At 38.7% G+C, this 23,282-nt stretch overlaps 1 protein-coding gene across 14 annotated transcripts in view; it reads right to left on the bottom strand.

Annotated features, from left to right (window-relative positions):
* CLK4 (CDC like kinase 4) overlaps positions 1–23,282 on the bottom strand; it is a 52,987-nt gene that overhangs the window by 4,394 nt on the left and 25,311 nt on the right. Inside the window, exons 1-13 of one of the 14 annotated variants that reach the window (XM_081035978.1) lie at positions 15,334–15,452; positions 13,599–13,672; positions 12,097–12,257; positions 11,230–11,296; positions 8,706–8,764; positions 7,408–7,630; positions 6,233–6,323; positions 5,782–5,848; positions 2,858–2,974; positions 2,604–2,770; positions 2,321–2,415; positions 1,942–2,071; positions 240–322 (exon numbers count right to left, since the gene is read on the bottom strand). In XM_081035978.1, the coding sequence (XP_080892104.1) occupies positions 240–322; positions 1,942–2,071; positions 2,321–2,415; positions 2,604–2,770; positions 2,858–2,974; positions 5,782–5,848; positions 6,233–6,323; positions 7,408–7,630; positions 8,706–8,758 (1,026 nt within the window). In that variant the 5' untranslated portion in view covers positions 8,759–8,764; positions 11,230–11,296; positions 12,097–12,257; positions 13,599–13,672; positions 15,334–15,452. Of the gene's footprint in view, positions 1–239; positions 323–1,941; positions 2,072–2,320; positions 2,416–2,603; positions 2,771–2,857; positions 2,975–5,781; positions 5,849–6,232; positions 6,324–7,407; positions 7,631–8,705; positions 8,817–11,229; positions 11,297–12,096; positions 12,258–13,598; positions 13,673–15,333; positions 15,498–23,282 lie in introns of those variants that run through there. The other 13 variants (XM_081035975.1, XM_081035973.1, XM_081035979.1 and 10 more) reach the window with 13 other exon arrangements.

Here is a 23,282-nt window from a genome sequence, read left to right as displayed (position 1 = left end):
TTAACAAAAAATGGAAACATGAGACAATATGAACCATGTATTAAAAACTCCAGTCACATGTAAAATGAACTACGACCATTCACTAAGAGCAGTATTTCATTCAACTACGGTTTTAGACGATAATGAACCATTTTGCCTATGTAAGTTTTCATCTTATGAATTACAGCAATTTTGCAACATAGAAGACAAATTTCACATGCCGTTAGCATTTAAGTAAATGATATTTACTAAATACATACCTGGAAAACTGTGAAACCAAGGTAATATTCAATAAGAATACAACCTATGCTCCAAACATCACAAGGCTGAGACCAACCTAAAGCTAAAAACAAAAACAAACACTTTATTACGCAACAATTTTTAACTGTCAATATACTAAATCCTTCTATATGTGAGTACTCTCTTTACATAGCTCATTTGGGAGAATGACAGTAAATTTAGGGTTTACATTTTTAGTTTTATATCAAACATTATTATGTTCTCACAGTTCTCCATATCTTTACACCAAATTACAATACTTTAACCTGGAGAGAGGTTAAAGTATTTAATACCAACTATCCCTAGCCTGGCCATAGTTGAACTTCATTATTACTAAGAACTATATTTTACCCAATCTAAGAGGCCATGAACTGTAAGACACACCACTGTTTTAAGTACCAATAACAAAGAAAAAAATGCCAATTGTTTTGTGTTGTATTCCCCCAGGTCAAAACGCGGGGAAAACCTGAGTTTTAAATTGCTAAAACCCAGGGGTTTTTCTCTTTTTAATCTGAAAATTCCTCACTGTCCACAATCTCTTCCTACACTCCTTTCTTTTATCCTCAAAGTAACCTTCGATCCTCAACCATGAATATTCTTTGTAAACTACTGTAACACAGTAGCTCCTTTCACACCACACTAAGCCAAAAACCCATTATCATCCATTTCAAAGATAAGCTCTAATCCTGTGCAGTCCAATATGGTAGTTACAAGCCACATTATATAAATTTAAATATGAAATTTAAATGAATATAAAATTAAAAATTCAGTTCCTCAGTCACATTAGCCACATTGCAAGTACACAGTAGCCTACATGTGGCTAATGGCTACCACACTGGATGGTGCTGACATAAAACATTTCCATCATTGTGGGAAGTTCTACTGGCCAGTACTCCATTCCTTACCCCTTGAACAATCCTCTGCTGTAAGTAAACATCATTAATTTGCTTTCACATTCCTATTCTGAACTACCAAGTCCTGTTGGACCAAAAAATGTAAAAATTGGAAACTGATTTCATAAAAATGTTTTACTATCCAACCTCAGTTGGACCAATAGCATTATTCCATTTAACTCTCTCTCCACAGCAGCTGATCTGAACTTTTCCCACTGTCTCCAAGCCCCCAAACCCATCTCTGATTTCCCATGACCTGGTCATGGGAAAATGACCTGGTCTCTAACTTTTAAATTTTAGTGTATGATCTCTTACTGAATTCCCTCATTTTAAAACTCTGCACTTCAACTCATTTTCTTCTCCAGCCTTTCTCATGTCAAGGGTAATCAAAGAAGCTCTCTTAGACTAGCCCTTCTTTCTTTTCCTCTTGACCTCCATCCACCCTATATTTAGATGTCTGCTAACCAAATCTTGAGCATTTTTACTAGCACTATGCTTCTATAATTACATGAAAATAGATACCCAGATACCCACATCACTGCAGAATCACATTACTGTGATGTACTTAGCCAACAGTTCTCTTAGAATCACGTAAGATTAAGTTGTTCAAAAACAACCACCTCCTGAACTATTTTCACAGGTGATATCACATTTTTCCCACTCAGGAAAAATATTTATAGTAATATCCAAATTTTTATGAAACCAGCATTTTCTGTACACTAAGAAAAATCACCCCCCCCCCAAAGCTCTTCTTCAATTATAGTTATCAGTAAGTCTGGTGTCTACTGACCCAAAATGACCTCTGGAGCTCTGTAATGCCGTGTCGATACCAATGTACTGTGATGCTCATCATCATATGTTGCACTTCCAAAGTCAACAACTTTGATGTCTGTGTTTTTCAGTGTGCGTTCATCACGTTTCTAGCAAGATACAGTTGAGTAAACATGAAGATCAATAAAGATATATTTTACAGCACTATCTAAAAAGCTTGCACATGAAGTATCTTTTTGAATCAACATAACCCATGAGAAAGGCAAAGAAAGATTACCCTTTTTTGGTTAAACATCAGGATATAATGAGCCTCAGAAATGAAATTCCGCATCCAAGGATCTCCAAGCTCAATTAATTTTAAAGAAAACCACCAAAATTAAAGCAAGTCTTTAACTTACCATTTTAGAATTATATTTGACTACATAGTCAGACTTCACAAATAAAATATTTTCAGGCTTCAGATCTGTATGGGTTAATTTATTATGATGCAAAACTGTAAGAGAACAAAAACACATTATTAGTTTCACTGGCAAATTTTAACTGGGGAAGGAAGAATTAGTAGTGGATATAGGGGTCATCTTTAACTATACTATGTATTTTTAGTGGCAATGTTTTGATTTGTCATTTGTACAACAAAAACTTCAATTTTCTGGTGTTTAAAGATTTCTCAAGTATACTTACAATTTATTGACTGGCAGATCTGATACGCCATCTGCCTGATGTGGTCAATCTGAAATGGCAGAAAGCTGTTTTCTTTAATGAAATCATAGGTACTAAGTCCCAGCAGTTCAAACACAATACAAACATGACCATGATGATCAAACCATTCTAGCATCTGGACACATCGGCTAAAATAGATCAAAATAAAAATAATTCAGTTCACAGAATTCTGATTTCATGTAATACAACAGATCATAGTCCAAGTTTATACTTACAAGACGCTATTGGGATCAGTAGTATTTAAATGCTCCAATACTTGGATTTCTGAACGAGCTGCTTCACGGTATCGACCTACATTTTTTACAATTTTCACTGCTACATGCATGCCATCCCTTAAAAACAAAATTAAGATGAAAGTTGTAATGTACAGGAGCATGATGAAGACATATCTTCTAAAGCATAACCTTATTATCAATTCTCTGTGCTATTTTTTAAAGTAATTTTTTAGGGTATATTATACCAGATTCCATATAGCATCTTTTCAAAACATTCTGACAATATACACTTTATATGGAGTGAGGATTCCCTTAATACTTGTGAATTTTAATGTTTGGTTCCAGAATTTTAAATTTATCTCGGTTTTATACAAAAGTTAAAAAAATAAAAATATAAATCTGAAATACACTACTGTTAAAAGCATTTGCTCATTTACCAGGTTAGACCCACTCTGTGCCAGACCGTGCCTATGTGTCAGTGATGAATACAGGACTTGTCCCTACATGCCTCACAGTCCAACGGAAAAAGATAGGCACAACTTCTCAGCAGGGCAGAAGTGTTTGGTATGAGGTACAACAGAATAGAGGAGGGAGAGCCAAACCATTGGGGGTTAGAGGAACTCAGACTTCTTTAGAGAATAGGTGACACACAACTGAGCCCTGAAAGATAGCTATCAGTCTGTCAAATCTGGGACAAAAGGGGTCCATTCAGGCGAAAGAGACACCAGCAGTTAAGTCATAAAGTCAAGACAATGCTTAGCACATTCACAGATGCAAACAGGTAGAAATAGCTACAGTGGAGTGCAGTGAGCTTCAGATTGGGGCATCTGCAATACTTCCTAAGTACAGCACAGTGTGAGGAAATGGATTTCCAAATTTTCAGCTTCTTTTTGTCCTCTTTTCCAAATCTGATCATTTGGAATATGAGCCAGCATTCAAACCTCTTTTTTTCACTGTGACCCTACCACTTTACAGAAGAAAGGAAAACCCCGAAATGCCACCAATTAGCACATTAAAATATGTGCCCAATGATGTAAAAAATCTTTGAGGCAAACAAGTCTTTCTAGTGGCTGGGTAGGAAACCTTTTACCAAGTCTGGTGGTTTCCAATTCATTGCTTTCAACAAAGTCCCAATGAGGTTGTGGGCTGACAAATCATTAAAAATTATTTTGACGATAATATCCCTGTAATCTTTGGCATGTCTCAAGACTGAACAGTACTGTTATAAAATTGCTGTGACACAATTCCTTCTAGTCTTATCTATTTAATTATATGATTAAGTTTTCTCAGTGCTAGCTATAAAAAGAGAAAATGAAAACGCTTTATGCCAAAACACTAAGATATATTTATCTATGGATATACGTACGCATTTTTTAAAATTTTTTATTGGGGAACAGTGTTTTTCCAGGGCCCATGAGTCCCAAGTCACTGTCCTTCAATAAAGTTGTGGAAGGCGCAGCTCAGTTCCACATCCAGTTGCCATTTTCAATCTTAGTTGCAGGGGCGCAGCCCAACATCCCATGCGGAAATTGCACCGACAACCTTGTTGTTAAGAGCTCCCGCTCTAACCAACAGCCATCTGGCCGCCCCACCGGCAGCTCAGCTGCAGCTCATTGTCCTTCAATCTAGTTGTGGAGGGCGCAGCTCACTGGCCCATGCGGGAATCAAACCAGCAACCCTGTTGTTAAGAGTTCGTGCTCTAACCAACTGAGCCATTGGCCGCCCCGTACGCATTTTTTTAAAAGCCCCAACCATCCCAATACAAGATACATTTCCAGTTAAATTTTATGTTTTAGGTCTAAGTAACAGATTTGTACTTGATCAACTGAAGACTATTAATTGGGATAGCTCGATTAAATACTCAAAAGTCTTGGAATCTCAAGAAATTTTAAAAGAACATTAATGGGACTTTTTAAAATCTGAGTAAGATCTGTAGATTAGCTGACAAAATTTGAAAATATAACAATGTAATTATGAATGATAAAGGAAATACTATAAAATGTTAACATTTGGGGACTGTGGAAGAAACATGTATGGGAATTCTTCAAATTATTTTATCAACTTTTCTCTAAGTCTGAAAATACTTCAAAATATTTTAAAATTTCAATTCATGTTCACATTTTTGTTTCAGAGAAGACAGTGATCATAAAAGATATTTAGAGTAATGTTCTTTACGTAAAGTGGAAGGAAAATAAATTCAAGGATAAAACAACTCCAGGTACTCACGAAAAGTTTGTTCATGGATGATGGTAGGTATCAAGTTGCTATAGCATTTAGATTCCCTCAGAGACATTTAGAGGTTTTTTTAAATATTAATGTCTACAATAAGCTGCAAATTATATCCTTCCCACCTATTTTATGATGAAAAATTTTAGGTGTCGATTTAAAAACATAGTTTCACTAAATTTTATTAACAAGTTCCCTTACAAAAAAGTCTGCAAACCACAGAAAACAAGGTCCTAGAGGAAAATGTTAACTTGAGGCAACAGGGTCAAATCATAAAGGGTTTAACTCATTCCATAAGCTTTAAATAATACCTTTATAGTTTAAGAAGCTAACTCTTAACATGCAAATATCATCCTTTGGGAATAACGGTTTTTTAAACCAAGATTAGACATGCTTTATTATCTCTGTGATTCAAAAGTAAAGCACTTCAAATCTCACACAGGTGAAGGGCTTAAGTTCTGGCAAACTCTTCATCTGAATACCTACTTTAATTTCAATGAACTCCATCTGATAGAATTTGTCGGCACTCTTGATCCAAATCCACTCTCATGGTAAATAAATCACATACACAGTCCAAGAAATTTTGAATATTTATACTTCCCAGAAAAACACATGGCTACCACTTAAAATACCGTATCATCATCATGGATTCTTTGTCACCAAAAATATCAGAATATTCAAAAATGAAAAAAACTTACATGCCATGATCAATGCACTCTACAACTTTGCCAAAGGCCCCTTCACCCAAAGTGTCCACGATTTCATCTAAAGTGAGGGGGGAGAAAGAAGTGTAAGTACCTGCACAAATTATCTAGTTATTCAAACAATGAATGCTTAAGTGTGGAATATTTTCAAATGATCTCTATCAAAACATAACTACGGTTTCAGCACTCAAATTATTTTATTTTCAGCTGCTACAATGACAGATAGAGCTATCTTTCTTGCTCTAATCTCAAATTCCACTAATAATTTTGGAACTTTAGAAATATTTAAATTCTACAGAAAAGAAGGAATACAAAAAACAACAAACCCACAAAAAAACAAAACAAAAAAGCAATGAAGAGTTCTTTAGCCCCCCCACTGACAAACTATTCTTTCAAAGATTATTCTGTCTGCAAAGTTTAAAAAGTGTTGAAAAATATTCTATACATCTTGCTCTTAGAACGTCTCCACTTTGACAGATCAGGTGACCCTCCTCATCATCCTCTATACTCCTGGATCTTTTCCTTCGGTGGCTCTTCTGGAACGGCAAGTGGGCAGCACCAAGATCGTCCAGCCAATCAATATATCAGAGTGAATTCAGGGCAGAATACGCAATTCATTCAGCGGGGAGATATTCAGGCATTCAGATAAGCACCAGGCCACGAACAGTTGGCAGGAGCAATTTCAAATTCAGTCCCCAGAAATTCACAGGGCACAGTTTATGTTACAGAAGAAAAACATGGCAAGGAACAGATTTTCAGATAAGATACTTAAAGTGGCAATAGAAAAAAAACAACACAATTGTCTCTTTAAAATACTGATTTAATTGAAGTCTGAAATTTAAAGAATGCAATGTCATGATTTATTAATCACTTGCTATAAAATAGCATATGCTGTGAATTGAGATGTCTAGTTTGTCAGAAAAATGTCCAAGATTATTTGAAATTGTTTAGCAATTTTTAAAAATACAAATGATAAAAATAAAAGGGAAAAATACCTGATTTCAATGTTCAATCTAATCAAAGCTAGTATTACTGAAGAAAATTTGGGGAGCAAAACAATAATTCAAAGTTTACTGATCAAACAGGTCTAAGTATAAATAAAAGGGCAGTTTTCTTTTTTTTTTTAAATACATTTCCCATTCAGCACCCATTTTCAGAACCTCATTAGAACTAGCTGCAGACAATAATGCACTGTGCTATGGGACTATGCTATATACTTAATATACTTATATATTTAAGTATCCACCAGTGCAACTGTCTATACTCGTTTCTAAAAATCAGGAAAGGGGTTTCTTTTAAAGTTAAAAAAAAAAGTTTAAAATGAAAGAAAAGATGGGTGCTTCATCTTTTCAAAAGATTGTATTACAAAACATAAAAATAGAACATTTTTAATATTAAAATCGAGAAACTCATGATGTGGTCTGCAGATAATGAGTAAATGTGGGCTGGCTAATAAATACAGATTAGCTATGAGAATCTGGAAGTTTCCTTTAAAGATTCAAGTAATATAACACAATATACACAATTTTATTTTATATATGTTTTCCAAACTTAAGGGCTCATTAAGAGTTTTACACACAAATAAGTATCCACCCAAAATAAAAACAAAATCAATCATACCGAATGTGACTGATGACTTGAACAGTGTCTATTGCGCTTCCTTTTAGGACTGCTTTTCCTGCTTCGGACTGAAGATTTACTGCAGTGGATTCGGTAATGGCTTTCAACGTCTCTGGGATAATGTCTAGGAATGTATCTTTCGCAGTAATCATTTCTGTATTCATCAATGTATCTCCGGTCCCGATAATCTCTCTCATTTAAGGACCTTGCTTCTAAATAATGACTGCAAACACATTAACAGACTTGAAATTATTCTCTTCACCGTTAGAATAATGTGGTTCAAACAAAATATTCTCAAGAATTCCTGGTTTAAACAGCTAACACAATAAAAGAAAAAAATTCAAATTGATGAATTAGAATTTATACTTATCATAAAACTTAAAAATTTTACTTTAACCAATAAACAAATGGGTTTGTGTTTATTATATAGACTGCTGTCAAGCACCTCACATCAAGGAACAAAGCTTGAGCCAAATCATTCAATTGTGTTCAGCGTTTACTTAAGCATTCCTTTGCCTTCTGGAGAAAATTAAAACCAAAAATTTACAAAACTGCTCTTCTGAAAATCATGTCTTACGATATATGCATCTGCAACTAAGCTTTCTTTACTCACAGAGCCACACACAATTACAGGCAGGCAAAACAGGATTCCTTTCTCTTTTAATCTAAGTGAATTTTAGATATCCCAGGCACACAGAGAATTCTTTCATGAAAGGTGGTGTATTAGCTCTAGAAGGAATCTTAAATGTATTCCAGCCCTTTCATCTTACAAGTGATTTATTCCCTAGAAGGAAAAAAATTTGCCAGGATTGCAGAGTAGATTCTAATTCTGATTATACGGGTCAATTTTATCACACACATCACCTCTCCCAGCTTCCGTTGTTCCTTTGAAAAAATAGAATGGCTTTTGAAGGTTGCTTCAGGTGCCAAAGACATCTAAAATATATCTCCCTCAAATGAGAAAGGGATCTTGTAATTGCTTGCCTAGCATTCTGAGACCCACCACCCTACTTCCCTTTGCATTTCTGATTTCCTGTTATACTTGCTTGCAACATTCAGAAGTCTACATTTAGTGCCACAGTGCTTAACTTTTGAATCTACAGATCCCTTCGAAAAATCTGATGAAAGAAACGGACCCTCTCCCCCAAGAAATGCACCAAGGCATAAACAAAACTTGGCAAGGAATTTCAGAGATCATGGACCTCAGGAAGTCAATGGATCCCAGTTAAGTAGCCTTGACCTGATGGAAAGAAAAGGACATACTTTCAATCGGCCCAGTTTCCCGCCCCCCTCTCTACCTGGGTTGAGTGTCCTCTTCAACAGAGTGCGAAGCTTCAAAAGGGATGCACATGGAGCACTGAGGGAGAGAGGGGACACCTGCCCAGTCAGACAAATCAGCTAAAATAATCCTGACAAGCAATGGAGTGACAGATGTTGACTAGATTGTCCTCACCAACCCCTCTCTTTCCCCCAGAATATGCTGTCATTCTTTTTCCCAGGGGGCTGGTTTAGGCAGATATAAAGAGAAACATCTCTAAAACTGCTACTCAACAGAGCTGGCATCAAACCCAGGCTGAGATGCAGGAACCCCCTTTCCCCTTCCCTAGTGTCAGTCTTAGTGCTATCCATTGAAGAAACAAATCAGGACATTAAGGTAAGACTGTGGGTCTAGATCAAAGATCTGATTACTTGGCTTGGACCTGTCAGGGAGAGATCAAGCTGGAAATTACCATACACTTACTTAAAGGCATTTTGTTTAATTCTGTAAAGCATCCTTGCCATAAAAGTCCAAAATATTTCTGTCAGAAAAAATCATGAATAATCTCTAACTGGAATAGTGCATGAAATTAGAGCTACTGATAATCCATAAACATCAATAGAATAACAAACATGGGATGAATACCATGAGGATAAACTACAAAGAGGAGGATCTCTTCAATCTGTAACAAAGGCTTAGATATTATATAAACAAAGTATATAGAATTATAAAAGGCCACGGACAGAGTGAACAAGATGAAAAGATTTAATTTCTAAGAATATTCACTGAATGTCCGGTGAATTTTCCACTATAGTCCCAAAAAATAGCCAAGACTGAGTCTATGGACATTCATTGTTATTTGTGCAGGTCCTGTAAATTATGTATGGCAAAATCCCTGCCAACAAATGATAGACAATTTGAGATTAGAGTACTCACACAAAAATTAAACTCAACAATGCAGGAAATGCTGAAAGGTTACATGAGTGCTCAGGGCCGTAGAAGGAAAAGCACTCAAACTTCTGAAAATGGTCAGGGAAGACTTCATGAAAAAGAAGAGCTGAATCTTCAGGATTTGGACAAAGTGGAAAGTAGAAAAAAATGCCATGGAAGAACAGGCATATTACCATTTTCTATTTATAAAGCACTTTTAGCCATAGTAGCTTAGAGATGTGTTTGTTGTGTACGTATTAGGAAACAGTAGACAATTGCAGCAAGGGCAATTTTCACGTAGGGGAACATATGCAAATAAATAAGCTGGGAACAGATCATCCAAAATCTTGCATGCCAGGCTAAGGACTTTAAAACAGTGTTTCTCAAAGGGTAATTTATCAGCAATACCAAAACATGGAATTATTCAACATGAACATCTCTGGGCTCCAGGTTAGAGTCAATCTATATCTTATGCATTTTTAAACATACCTCCAAGGTGATTCTATTCACACTGAAGTTTGAGAATCATTGGTTTAAGACTTGATAGTCTATGTTATAGGAAGATATTTACGGATTTTTATAATACATAAAGATGTATACAGACGTTATCAGTCTTCCTAATATACTATGCAGAACTGATTAAGCCTGCAGGAGGGGATTACCAATTCATAGGCTACTGCCAAGACAAATCAGAAAGACCCTTTGCAACAAACAAAAAAGGTAAAATAATTGATATACAATAAAAGCTCTCACAAATCAGTAAGAATACACTTTAATAGCAAAAACAGGCTAAGAATACAAAAATAATGTTTAAGTAGTCAATAAATATATGACAGTGGACAAATTCACTAGAAATTTAAAAATTCAAATTAAAACAAAACTCTACCCTTGGCATTTCAAAATAGCCAAGACTGGTGAGGGGCAAAGGGCATGTTGTAGGAGTAACTTGGTACAAACTTACTAGAAAGATGCTAATATGTAACAAGAATTTATACCCTTTAACTTGAAAATGCCCCTTCTTAGAATCTCTTTTCAGAAAATAATCAGGGGCAAAGATTTGTATATGAAGACATTTTTAAGAATAACCAGAAACAATTTTACATCCAAATGGGGGACTAGCATCCTATCAAAGTTATCTTCTTTATACTTTTATGCATTTTTTCAATTTTATGAAAAACACTTTTAAAGTTTTTAATCTTTAAAAAGACTACTAGAATATTCCAGATTATAGAGAGCAATTACCACCAAATATCTGTAGTGCAAATTTGTCAAACAAGCTATTGGCCTGGTGGTGGTAAACCGGACTTAGTACCATGTTTATGTAATTAATTATGAACATGAACAAACTATTTTATCACTCAGATCACTTCCTTTCTACATATACAACAGATAATAAACTCATGAATGATTAATACTATGATGTTAAGCCTCACAGAGTATTTTGTATTTATTAATAATAGGGTACTGATGTTTTTCTATAGGACCTTAATTAGCTCAAGTCATTGAAATCCTGTCATAAACCCTCCCTATAACAGTGTGTGATGAAGAATGATTAGTCTGTGCTGACCACCAACAAGCTCACTGTTCTGCAGAACAAGTCTGTTTTAGGATGGAGAAGGAAAAAAATTACATACTGTTTTTTAAAGTAACCCCAGCTGGCTAATTTAGAAAGCAATCTGGTAAACAGTCCCAATGGAACATCTGCACAAAACAGGGAGAAAACATAGAACCAATAAAACAAATGAGAAAAGAAAATTAATGGAAGACAGAATGAAAGAAACTCTACTCATCTAGCCTTTCTTCAATCACATTTAGGAATTTTAAAATGCCTTTAACTCTATATGAATGTATCACCTCCAAATTTTATACCAGTAAGAATAAAATAAAACAGGACTTGTTGTTGGAAACTTTTATTGAGGCCCTATCCTAAATTACTGGCTATTGCCTATGCAAAGGAATGGGTTTTAAAACCAAGCTTCTAAAAATCCCAAGCATGTTCACTGGACTTATCTACAAAAATAACCTGTAAGTACATAGTAAGGGACCAATCCCCAATGCACTTTAACATTCCCCAATAGTACCTGCTGTTTTCCTCAGCTGAAGTTACTCTCCCTGCCCTTCATTATCTCTCATTCGTGGAACACTAAAGCAGCACCCTAACATACATATCTCCCTCCTACAAACGAGTTTAAGGCACTGAGTGTCCTAGCATCACTATTAACTTTTTGTCTCATCTCCCCAACTACATTTCCAGCAGTTGGGACATAGTGTTCCCACCATGCCCAGACAGGCATAGATATAGGGCAGGAACTCTTTTATTCACAGCTGTAGCCTCAGCAACTATATAGTGTCAAGCCTTTAACAGGCACTCAATAAATGATTTCTGAATATTTATAAAATATTCAGAATTATAAAATAATTTAACAGATGAAAACTACATAAGCTAATGATTAATCATTAAAACTACTAGTGTTAAAATACTACTAGTGCAAGTAATTTACCAATCAGATTCTTTAAACTGGTGATGTGGTTTACAATGTCTGTTCTCCTGCGTACTACTGTGGGATCTCCTCTTTCGTTTGTGACTTCCACTGTAGCTTTCATGTCCCCAGCTTTCTCTACCATCCCAATGAGGGCAGTGAGTTCTTCTGGAATGCCGCATCTGTTAACCGAAACAAAAAGTGAGTTGTAGAGGTGTTTACATGGTTTAGTAACACCTTTAACTAGTTAGTAACCTTTAACTATAAACATCCAGCACACAGGGTCATACAGATTCTAAAATCTTTCACAGGTTAACGTTCCCCAAGGCATGGGGCACTATTCCACTGGTATGTCAGAAGATTTTAAAGCGGCGAATACATCTAGTACTAAATGATGAATAACACTGTGAACCTTAATGCATTTTCTTTCAATTCTTCTGGATAAATTCTCACTTTGGTGCTTATCTTCAACTAACGCTTGCTAACCAACATTTAAAAAATAAAAACAGAGCCAGGGTTCAAGCTTAGAGCCTTTAGTAGACAACAGTATCTAGCCAGACAGTAATAACGTTTTTTGGTTTTATTTGTATCATCACCTTCTCTTTATGGTAAATTATTACCAATCTCCTAATTAAGTTATTATGATTTGCTTAAAAAACATTAACTTTAAAATGTGAGCTAATCTAAAGGGAAATACTACCACAAATGTCATGCAGCTTTGGCAAAATACTGTAATACAAATAACTGAACTCAGAGAAACACGTCGGGACACTAAATACAGAAGATGACCGTTAAAAAGTATAGAGCCATTAATGAAGCTGCTTTTTCTCAAACACGCCAGACTTCCTTTCTCTACATCTCAAAATGACCCCAAGCTTTGGGGGCGGGGGAGAAGATGAACAGAACACAGAACTCAACAAAGAATCTGAAGGGCAATAAGATTATTTTATGAACTCATTTTCTCTATCAAGTTTATTTTCAGATAATCCTGCTGTTATTCTGGTTTTTTTTTGTTTTTTAAATCTTGTTGTAGATTTGGAGTGACACTGAAGAAACCAACCTATAAAGATGGATGTGGTCACAGAGAAATCAGATGAAGATAATGACAATTCCCTGACTCCATCTGTAACTATAACCTCTAATGCATAGGTTCTTTCCAGTCTCAGTATCTGTGCGCAAACAACGTAATCCCTATCTGCCTCTCCCCACCTTAACTCATTTCAAAGCAGTTAAATTTATAACAGTGATGTCTAAAACGTGCTGAAGAGGGTGAGTCTCACAACTGAGCAACGAGTTGAAAAAAGGTAAAATGCAGCAAAACCAGTTTAGTTAACCTTCAGCTTGCCCAAATGACTTAGTATCAAGTGAACAAATTCAAGTAAAAAATTTAAATAATTTCAAATGGATTAAAAATACTTTGAAATAAGGCAGCTTCAATTCTCTTGGGAGGTATTCCCTAAGAAAATGTGTGTACCATGCCATCAGAGCCTGATGCCACCAAATATTCACATTATTTAACTCACTTCTCTTGCTGATTCTAATTCTATGTCCATCAAAACATCTTCTGATAAAGTAGCTTCTCTTCTCTTTTAGCTTGCTTAAAAAGAAAAAAAAAAAAAGGAAGAGATAGCGTTGGTCAGGTCAAGCAAAAATCCTAAAACCTTGTTAGGTTTTCACTGGAAATTAATAAGTGAGCATTCTGGTTTGATAGTCACTGCAGTATGGGAAACGAATGAATGACGCTACAAATTAACTTGAGGCAAAAGGCCATCAAAAGAGGCATAAAAAATTGTATTTCTAGTGAAATTCTTCTGACCCTTCAATTACCAAAACTGTATTTTAACCACATCATAAACTCTTTAAAATAGCTCGGTTAAGCATTCTTAAATAAAAAGCAAAATTACAGTATCTGATTCTAAGAGTTATTATTATGACCATCCATTATTATGCAGTTGTTGCAAAACGTGTCTGTTTTAGGTTTACATATTTTTTTTCCTTGTCAGTCTGCCACAACCAGCTAACCTCTAACAAGGCAGACTTCTCAAATAACCAAAGTTATCGATATGCAACTATTTAAAAGCGAATAAGCATCTCGAGGGAGCCAATGATTTTCATTTCTCTAATCAGGTGCACCCCTTTAAATTTAATTCGGCTGTCAGGAAGTTTTCCCTTCCCCACGAATATTTCCTCAGGAGGCAAAGAGAAGAAAACTGGACACGCATTCTCCAGATAAGGCTCCTCTGAAAACACAAAAAACTGGCTAGAATTATTACACTACCTCTAAAATAAAGAATCCTTCGAGTCAGAATCACTAGATAGCTTTCAATAAGAACATTAGGCACAACGGATCCCTATGTAGCACATACCCGGAATAGAAACCTGATTCTTGATTGCTCTTTAACACCCTATAACACCCGACAATTTTATCCTCTGTATGTGGACTAAAAATACCTAAAAAGGTTCAAGTTACGATCAAAGGGCTCCAGGAGGGCTGCATTTAAGAGGCACAGGCCTGCGGGCGTGCGTGTACGCAGTACAAGCACACAAGGTCAATTACAGGCAAGACCAGGCGGCTGGCCAAGCCAGTTGGGAGGGCTGTTCCCAAGCACCCGGTAAGCGCGTCACGGCCACCTGAGTACTCAAGGACAGTACGATGCAAAACGTCAGAAATACAGGTCTGGCGCGGCCGCGGTATGCTCCGCCTTAGGGAAAGACCCGTGTCCCGTAACGGGCGAGCCTCTCCGTGCTGCTACCTCTTACAAGCACTAGCTAGTGCCCCGACAAGGACGGTCCCCGTCGCCGCCTTCCCGCCCAGGGCACCTGGCCAGCGCCTTTGGCGCACTCAGGTACAAGTGCTTGACTCTGGAAAAGCCCCAAATGCTATAAATGGCCGGGAACAGGCATCCAGGGCAGGCCTTGACCTTCGACAACACAAACCCGAGGGGCGGCTCTCCAAGGGTCTCCTGACAAGTCTTTGCCGTCGCCGGCGGGACGAGACTGGGCCTCCGGGGCCGCGCTGCGAGCGCCCAGGGCCCTCAGAGAAGAGTCAGCGGCAGAACCGCCGTCTTTTTGCCCTACGATTTTAAATCTAGCATGATATCTGCGCATCTGTAGGTTTTAAAGGCCACCAGCGTAGCTGTGTCCCGAAGGAACCCAAGTCGCCAAGGCCCCGAACCCCGTCTTCTCTCCGACACCTGGCTTGGAAACCTAAAAGACTGGAAATCTGCCCAGCACAGAATATCCCACCCGAAACCTTACTTCTGCAAAAGCAAAAGGTCCTTTGGCCGAGAAATATTTCCAAACCGCCGTCTCCTCTCTCCAGCCGCTGCGACAAACGCCCAACAAAATGGCGACAGCGCCTTCTCCCTACAACCCCCAGGCGGTCTCTAGCTCCACCTACAACGTGCCAACGCGCTTGCGTCACAGAGCCGCGCGCCCTCCCGCCCATCCCTGAAAGGGGCGGGCTCCTTATGACGTCACGGAGGGCCTGGCCCAATACAGTGCTAGCCCAGGCAACGCTTCCGGTTGTTTTCGGGAGAACCTGAGTGGAACTAGGAACAGCCGGCTGGACCCTTCCCTAAGCCTAAGGCTTGTGTCTGCTCCTTCCGGTGGGGTTATGCTGAGTCCGGCGCCCGGCACCCCGCGGCAGAACTAGGGTGTCCCCGTTTCCTGTTGTCCCGCCCAACTGGGTCGTATCGTCGCACTTTGGCTGTAGGTCCTCAGCTACCCCTGGACCTCCACCCCAGAGGGAGCCAACACCCAAGACAAGCCCCAAACCCAACCTGTGCCAGGCCCGGCCTGGTGCTGGGGGCAGTCCAGCCCGCTTGGAGCTTTCCGTCTAAAAATGGATTCGGATAAATAAAGAGGATGTCTCAAAAAACAAGTTTAGGGGTGCTTATCTCTTAATCAGAAGAACACAGGGGGGAAAGTTTCAATTGGGACTCCTTAGGAGGTTCTTCCTGTTATGGCCCCTGCCTCCTGGGCAGATAGGGGAGCCGAAGTTTCCCTAACAGAATTCTCTCCATTGTTCGTCCCTGTGCGTTGACTTTAATTAAGGCAGAGGAACGTCTGAGAGCTAGTGAGCATCCATTAAGGGGTTTGCTTATCTCCAATGCATTTTGCAGTTGTAAGAATCCTTACACACTCCCTGTTGTGAGTGTAGAATGAGAGGAGAGAAGAGGGCCAAAGTAGGAGCCCTGAGGAACACATTTAAGGGACAAGACCTTGTGGGGACAGAGCCAGGAGTGCAGTTTCCAGGCTCTCGGCCTCACATAGAAAGGTGCTGGCTCAGGTAGTAAACGGCCATCAACTGATTGGATGGTCATCAGCTGTGGCTAGTTGGCCGTCAGCTGTAACCAGTGAGCCATTGGCCACTAATATAACTGCCGTGGCTATGCTAGCAGAAAATGGGGGCTAGAAAGAAGATGGTGGCTGAGCCTGCAAGAGGAGCAGTGAGGGTTGCGAACAGTGTGGCTCCTGCTTCCTGTGTCTCCAGCCCAGCCGCCAGCGAGAATATAGTGGTATGACTCCCCTACCTATGGCTCCGTGGGTGTTCCTTTTTGGCCTCACCATGTCCTGCGTTCTTATGTGGGGAGCGGGAGCTGAGACCCCGCAGGCCGCCCTGCATGACATACGGTGTCAGAGAAAGCAAGGGAAAAAGGGGCATACATGAGGAAAAGGCTGACCGTACCAAATACTGGAAGGGGTTAGGTACAGTTAATACTGAAAAAAGTGTTACAGTGGATTCTGACAAGGATTCTTTAGTATGAAAAGGAAAGCCAGAAATCTGGGAGGGCAGGGTTGGACTGTTGTGGGCATAAACCCAATAGCATGTGGGAGACCTGATGTCATATCTTGTTAGGTGAAAGGAGGGCACTGTATTTTAGTGATCTAACACCATAGAGACTTGTGCCATCTACTTTGGATAAATTGAACTCTTCATGGAGATTGTGCCTCATTTCAGTACGAGAAGTTAAAAACATAGCTTGAATCCTCAGGATGCCATACTTCAAGAAATGAAGTGGAAAAGAGAACTGGAAAATTGAAAGTGAGAATTCTTTATGCTACAGAATGAAATGACAGTATTCTCTTTACTTGGAATAGAGTGTCATTTCTGCATCTACCAATATAACTCTTACCTATCCTTCAAGGGCCATCTCTAAGATGCAGTCTCTGACTACTTCAGTTTCCACCCATCTCCCAGCTCTTGACTATTCCAGTTAGAGATCAGTTCCTCAAACAATTGGCAAAAGCACACTCGTGTTCCCGGAGCCACCCAAGTATGCCAACCAATTTTGCCCAGCGTGAAATTTATTGGTTCTACAACTGATTACAAATACCCTTTCAGGGACATCTATCAGAAGGAATGTTGAGCTGAGTGGACAGGCCATTTTGCAAGATAAAGTACGTCTCAGCTTGCTGCACTTAAAGACATAAATTCAAGCTGGCACCAAAAGAGTTCCCCTTTTTGCTGTAGAGATCTTAGTCTTGTGAGGATGTAAGAGAATGTGGTCAGTGCCCAGTTCTGCTCCAACAGCAACACAAAGTTAAAAGGCAGCAAAGTGGAAAGGGCTCCTACACAGACATTTAGAGATATCGTGAAACGGTGATAAAACCCAATAGTTGTTTCTGCTTTGTGGTACTGCTATCTTGTTTTAGTGTCATTTTGAGTTTTCTAATTTAAGTGTGCCACCAAACGGACTAATATTTAAAAGTGTGCAGTGATCAGAAGGAGGTTGAGAACATCCCATGACTAGCATCTCTGTGACATGTAATACAGCACTGTGGCGCTCCTCATTGCTCTTGGCATCTTGTGTTTTGATTGGAGACAAGGACCTGATTTATATTCTTTGGTATCTCAGTGCTCACAACCCAGCACGTGTTTGTAGGTCGTTTACATAAGTTGCTTTTGGCCATTTTGCTCAAAGTACCAAAGTGATTAAATCAAAGGTAGAAATCAAAGGTTTCACTCCCAGAATCCTTGTACCAGTAACAATTTTACATATGACAGCCTCAACCATTTCTACTAAGTCAGTTACCTGGAAAATAAATACCTTTGGTCAGAAGACTTAATGAAAATGTCCCAATTTCTGAGAATCCACTGCCAACACCAGAAAAACTGCCTACCCGAGGAGCTTCATCTCTCCACAACTACTCTCCATATGTCCAACAAAACCTTATCTTTTACAAATAAGGTTTTTAAACCATGTTTTTAAGAAAATCTTAGCTTTGAAGAGCAACCAGAAAATTCTATTGTATATTCTGGCACAGATATTCTACATGCTTAACTTCACACATAGAAAACAGACGTCTATGACAGCAGAGTTCCAGTGTAAAAATCTAAACTGTACATATTAAATTTAACAAAAGCAAATCATATATAGAAAGAAATCTTTACAAAGGTATAAACAAACCTTTACAAGTTATAACCTCTTTTTACTGATATCCATCTACATTACTACATTATCGTATTACTGATATCCATCTACATTACTACATTATCGTATTACTGATATCCATCTACATTAATAAATTTTTTAAGCTATCAAATTATGTACTACTTTATATACATCATATCATTAAAAAATCTAAACAACCCTGTGAAGTGATCATTGGTTACTTGCTCTCTAGAGCACTGTTATCAAGTACCAGAACCAAGATTCAATCTCAGGCCTTGCTTGCTCCAAAGCTTTTAACCCATTCTACTGGCTGCTTCAATGCATCCAACAAAGTATATAGCAACTTACTTTAATTAGTTATTAGGGGGAAACATGCTGAGTCCATCTTTCAGCAAGACCAAAGGGATTGGTCTTAAAAAAACAAATTCCAAGATGATGTATCATCAAAGGCTCCCTATGATGAAAAAATGGATCAGCACATCAAGGTCATCAAAGGTTCCAGTGTACCTTACTCATTGTTCAAGTCATAAAGGGTCTCCCATGTATCCCACACTGCCTAAGATGGACAATATCCCAGGTTTCTCTGGTGTTTCCTGACACTGGTTGTGAGGAGATTCACATAGCACACTATTAAGCAGGCTTCAGTCCCATCCAACAGTGCCAGAAGCATTCCCTGATACATAATACACTTTGTAGTATGTACGGTGGGGAGTGGATGGTTGCAGGGAGTGATCTAATTCAGAGGTTCTTTAGAGAATAGGAAGTCTGGTCATTCCAATACCCTTGTCAATTTTCACCACCTCCAATGAAAGGGCTTTGAAGCCAGCTTAGTAAATTAGAACCTCTCAACCTCATTGCCAATAATCTCAATGATCAACCATCCAATGCAACCACTGAGGAAAAAATATATTTACGTAAATCCTAAATTTCTTATGAACCTTGTGTAACCCTACACAAATGTATGAAAATATGTGACATATATTTGTCTCCAAATCTTTTGGGATTATCCTTTCTTTTAATGTATATCAAGTTCCTATTTCATGCAATTATAGGAAGTATAGTGTCTTTCACAGTATTTTGAGGATTTCTAGAGAGGGTGAATTTTTTTATCACTTAAACTCTAGAAACATATTTCAGACATCAAAGTCAATTATTAACATGGATTTATTTTTTTAAAACCCAGGTTAAACAAAGACATGTTTATTTTACTTAAACCAATAAACCTAAGCTGGCTTTTATTTATTATGGGTTAACCTTAGATCATATGAACTTGAAAAGCATGAGTTAGTTTCTACATTTCTAAGAATTTTAGAATACCCAAACCTCATAAGAGCTTGCATCCAAATTAATTTTAACAGTACCATCTGGAGATAGAAAATTATGTCACATTTACAACCTACACATACAGACTCATAAAGACAGGCACAAACAGAAAACTTCTAGCCATGAGAAAAATATACTACGTAGTTTACAAAAGAATAGTTGCATCCAAATATTGTTTTGAGGGCACTTACAATTTATATATGTCCTTGACAAGTCAAGTTCCAAATGACCATCCCCCTTTTAAAATGAGGATATCTCAAAGAATTGGGTTGACACCTAAATGACATCATAGGTTGATCCATTTATCGAAATTCTCTCTCTCTCTCTCTCTCTCTCTCTCCCCCTAAATATTTTTGCAGAGTTTCAGTTTAGCTTAGGGTAGAAGGCCTTTTTAAGTTCTGAGACAGTTCTAATAGCTTTTTCCCCCATTCATTCTGCCTAATTTTATAGCCAGCTTTTTCTAATTGTGAATGCAAAAGATTATTTTAAAAGTATCAAATGATCCTCATTTCATCCATCTTAGTGTAACTGAGTGAAAGCTCAAACTGCTCTTGACAAGAAAGCCCATCTGTCGAGTGACAAGGAGTTGGGGCAAGGAAAGTGACTTTATTCAGAAAGCCAGCAAGCCGAGAAGATGGTGGATTAACATCCTAAAGGACAACCTTGAGAAAGTACAGAATTTAGGTTTCTTTTATGTCAGGGGAAAGGGGAAAATGGAAGGGGTTTGAGGTCAGGAGGTGATGGATGACCACAGATATCTGGAAGTCAGCAAGGGCCCAAGGAGATTGGTGAACCTTCTTTGCTTTTGGTCAACAAATTCCAATTGCCGTGGTCCCAGTCATGAGGTTCCTATAAATTTTTTGATAAACAATTATTCTTTTTGTACATACTTCCTTATCTGCTTGGGGAGGTAGCTTTGAGTAGGGAGGTTGTTTCAGTAATTCCTAGGCTATAGGTTAGAAACCTTTAATGATTAGCTTATCTATGTGCAGGACTGACCAACATGTTATGGGAACTGGACAGGTTCTCGCAAGATGGAGTCAGGAAGACTGATTATTTTATTCTATTACATTAATATTAATGGGAATCTAACGCCTTGTAGGGCTTGTTGGGCTTGAAGGCACAATTTGTTAATTTTGAAATCTGTAGAGTCTGAACAAACTTCTAGGAAAAACCAGCCCTTACATGCATGTCTCCAAACAAGCCAAATACGGAGACTATCCCTATAGGACTGCTTTATACCCTACAGGAAAATTTTCCTCGGGCAACCCACAAAGGTTCTTAGTCACCTAAGAATACCCAAGCAACGGGTCAGTGAGACCTTACTGGATGCCGTGGTAACATCAACATTTTTCAAGCCACAGGCCCCTCCTTCTTGGGGGGAACCCATTCCAGGGTGCCCTGCTCTTCTCCCTAGGGCTCTGACCGGCTTCTCCAGGATCGACTATGCTACCAGACTGGATGTCTCTTGGCGCCCATCTCTGACACTCAGGATTTGAGGATCTTAACAACTATCACCCCATTGGCTATTCAGGTTGAGGAAACAAGTGTCCTTTCTTTTTCAGGGCTAAAGAACTCAGTCCCTCATTTAACCAGCAAAGATTTGATGAGACAAATAAAGAGTTAACGGGAGTGGGCTTGTGAGCTGGCAGGATGCCACAAGCAGTTAACAGCAGCAGCTTGTCTGCTAACAGGAAGGAGCTTAAACATTAACTGCTTGGCTCTGAATCCCCTGGCTAGCACTGCACCTACAAGCTGACGAGCACCTTACATCCATCATAGGTGAGAATAGAGTGGTTCCCAACCGCAATGGCAACCCCCTGCACACTAACAAACACCCATCAAGATGGGAGCAGAATAGTTCCCAACAACAGCAACCCGCTGCAAACTGACAATCATAGATGGGAACAGGACAGTTTCCAGGAGAAGATAATTGTAACAGCAGCACCCCCTGCAAACTGACAAGCACCCTACATCTTGCATGGAAAATACAAAACCCCAGCACTCCTTCTCATCAGGGCAGCTCTCCCATATCGGACTCTGCCCTAATTAAACTTTTACCAGTCAGTCTCCCTCCCTCCCTCCTTCCCTCCTTCCCTCCTTCCTTCCTTCCCTCCTTCCCTCCCTCCCTCCCTCCCTCTCTCCCTTCTTCCCTCCCTTTTTCTCTGACTTTCTTTTCTCTGGATACTCTTGTAGTCTCGTAAATTTATATTCTGCGAATAACCAGAGATTAATTCTACACCAAGACAAGATTTTGTTCAGACTCTCAGTAAGTAATCCAATTAAAAAGCTGAAATTAAAGCAGCAACTCATCTTTTTTTCCATTTCCTGGGTTATCTCAACCCTTATCCAACTTGAGGATTTTCTAAGAACAGCTCAAGTAAAGTTATGGTTTGCTACTTAAAACAAGGAAGGCTGGGATTCTGAGAGAGACTCACCCCAGTTCACCCAATGTAAATTGGAAAGCCAGTGGGACACAGTGGGCCCTTGCTTGTACCTAGCGCTGGGTCCAGGTTTGCACAGTGGTCCTGGGTGGGCTTCTTCAGAATCCTCCCACACTATTCCAAGTAATTGACAATGGAAGTGTGGATGAAAAAAAGGAGTCCTATGGGAAGCAAACTCCCAGGGTGATGGGATCATAAATTTTCTAACTGGTGGGTAGTCACACCCTAGGCCTATTACTTTTTAGTAAAAAGTTTATCTTTGCCTTAAGCAAGCTCTGTCTACTGTTTCTATACATCTAGGTTAACACACCTTTGAAATAAACCACCCTAAAGACAGCACATAATCTTGTTAACTATCCCCAACTGGCTTTTTCCCACCTCCATGTAATCTTTTCAGGTTTCCTCCTTAATTTCTTTTTGTTTAATTAAAATTTATTGGGGTGACAATGGTCAGTAAAATTACATAGATTTCAAGGGTACAATTCTGTAATACATTATCTATATATCACATTGTGTGTTCACCATCCAGAGTCAGTTCTCCTTCCATCACCACATATTTGACCCCCTTTACCACCTTCTTCTATCCTCCCTCCCCCCCACCCTCTGGTAACCACTAAACTATTGTCTATGAGTTTTTGTTTATTTATTTGTCTTGTTCCTTTGTTGTTTTCAGTTTTATATCCCACATATCAATGAAGTCATATGGTTCTCGACTTTTTCTATCGACTTATTTCGCTTAGCATAATAATCTCAAGATCCATCCATATTGTTGCAAATAGCACTATTTTGTCTTTTCTTACGGCAGAGTAGTATTCCATGTGTACAGATCTTCTTTATCCAATCATCTATGGAAGCACACTTCAGATATTTACATGTCTTGGCCAGCGTATGAAGCTGCAGTGAACATCGGAACACATATATCTTCACAGATAAATGTTTTCAGATTTTTTGGGTAGATACCTAGGAGAGGGATTACTGGGTCATATGGTAATTCTACTCTGAATTTTTTGAGGAACTTCCATACTACCTTCCATAGTGGCTG

Source organism: Rhinolophus hipposideros (genome assembly GCF_964194185.1).
Source record: "Rhinolophus hipposideros genome assembly, chromosome: 23".
NCBI classification, from domain to species: Eukaryota; Metazoa; Chordata; class Mammalia; order Chiroptera; family Rhinolophidae; genus Rhinolophus; species Rhinolophus hipposideros.
Note: the sequence above shows the minus strand (reverse complement) of the source record. Positions and strands in the feature narration are given on the sequence as shown.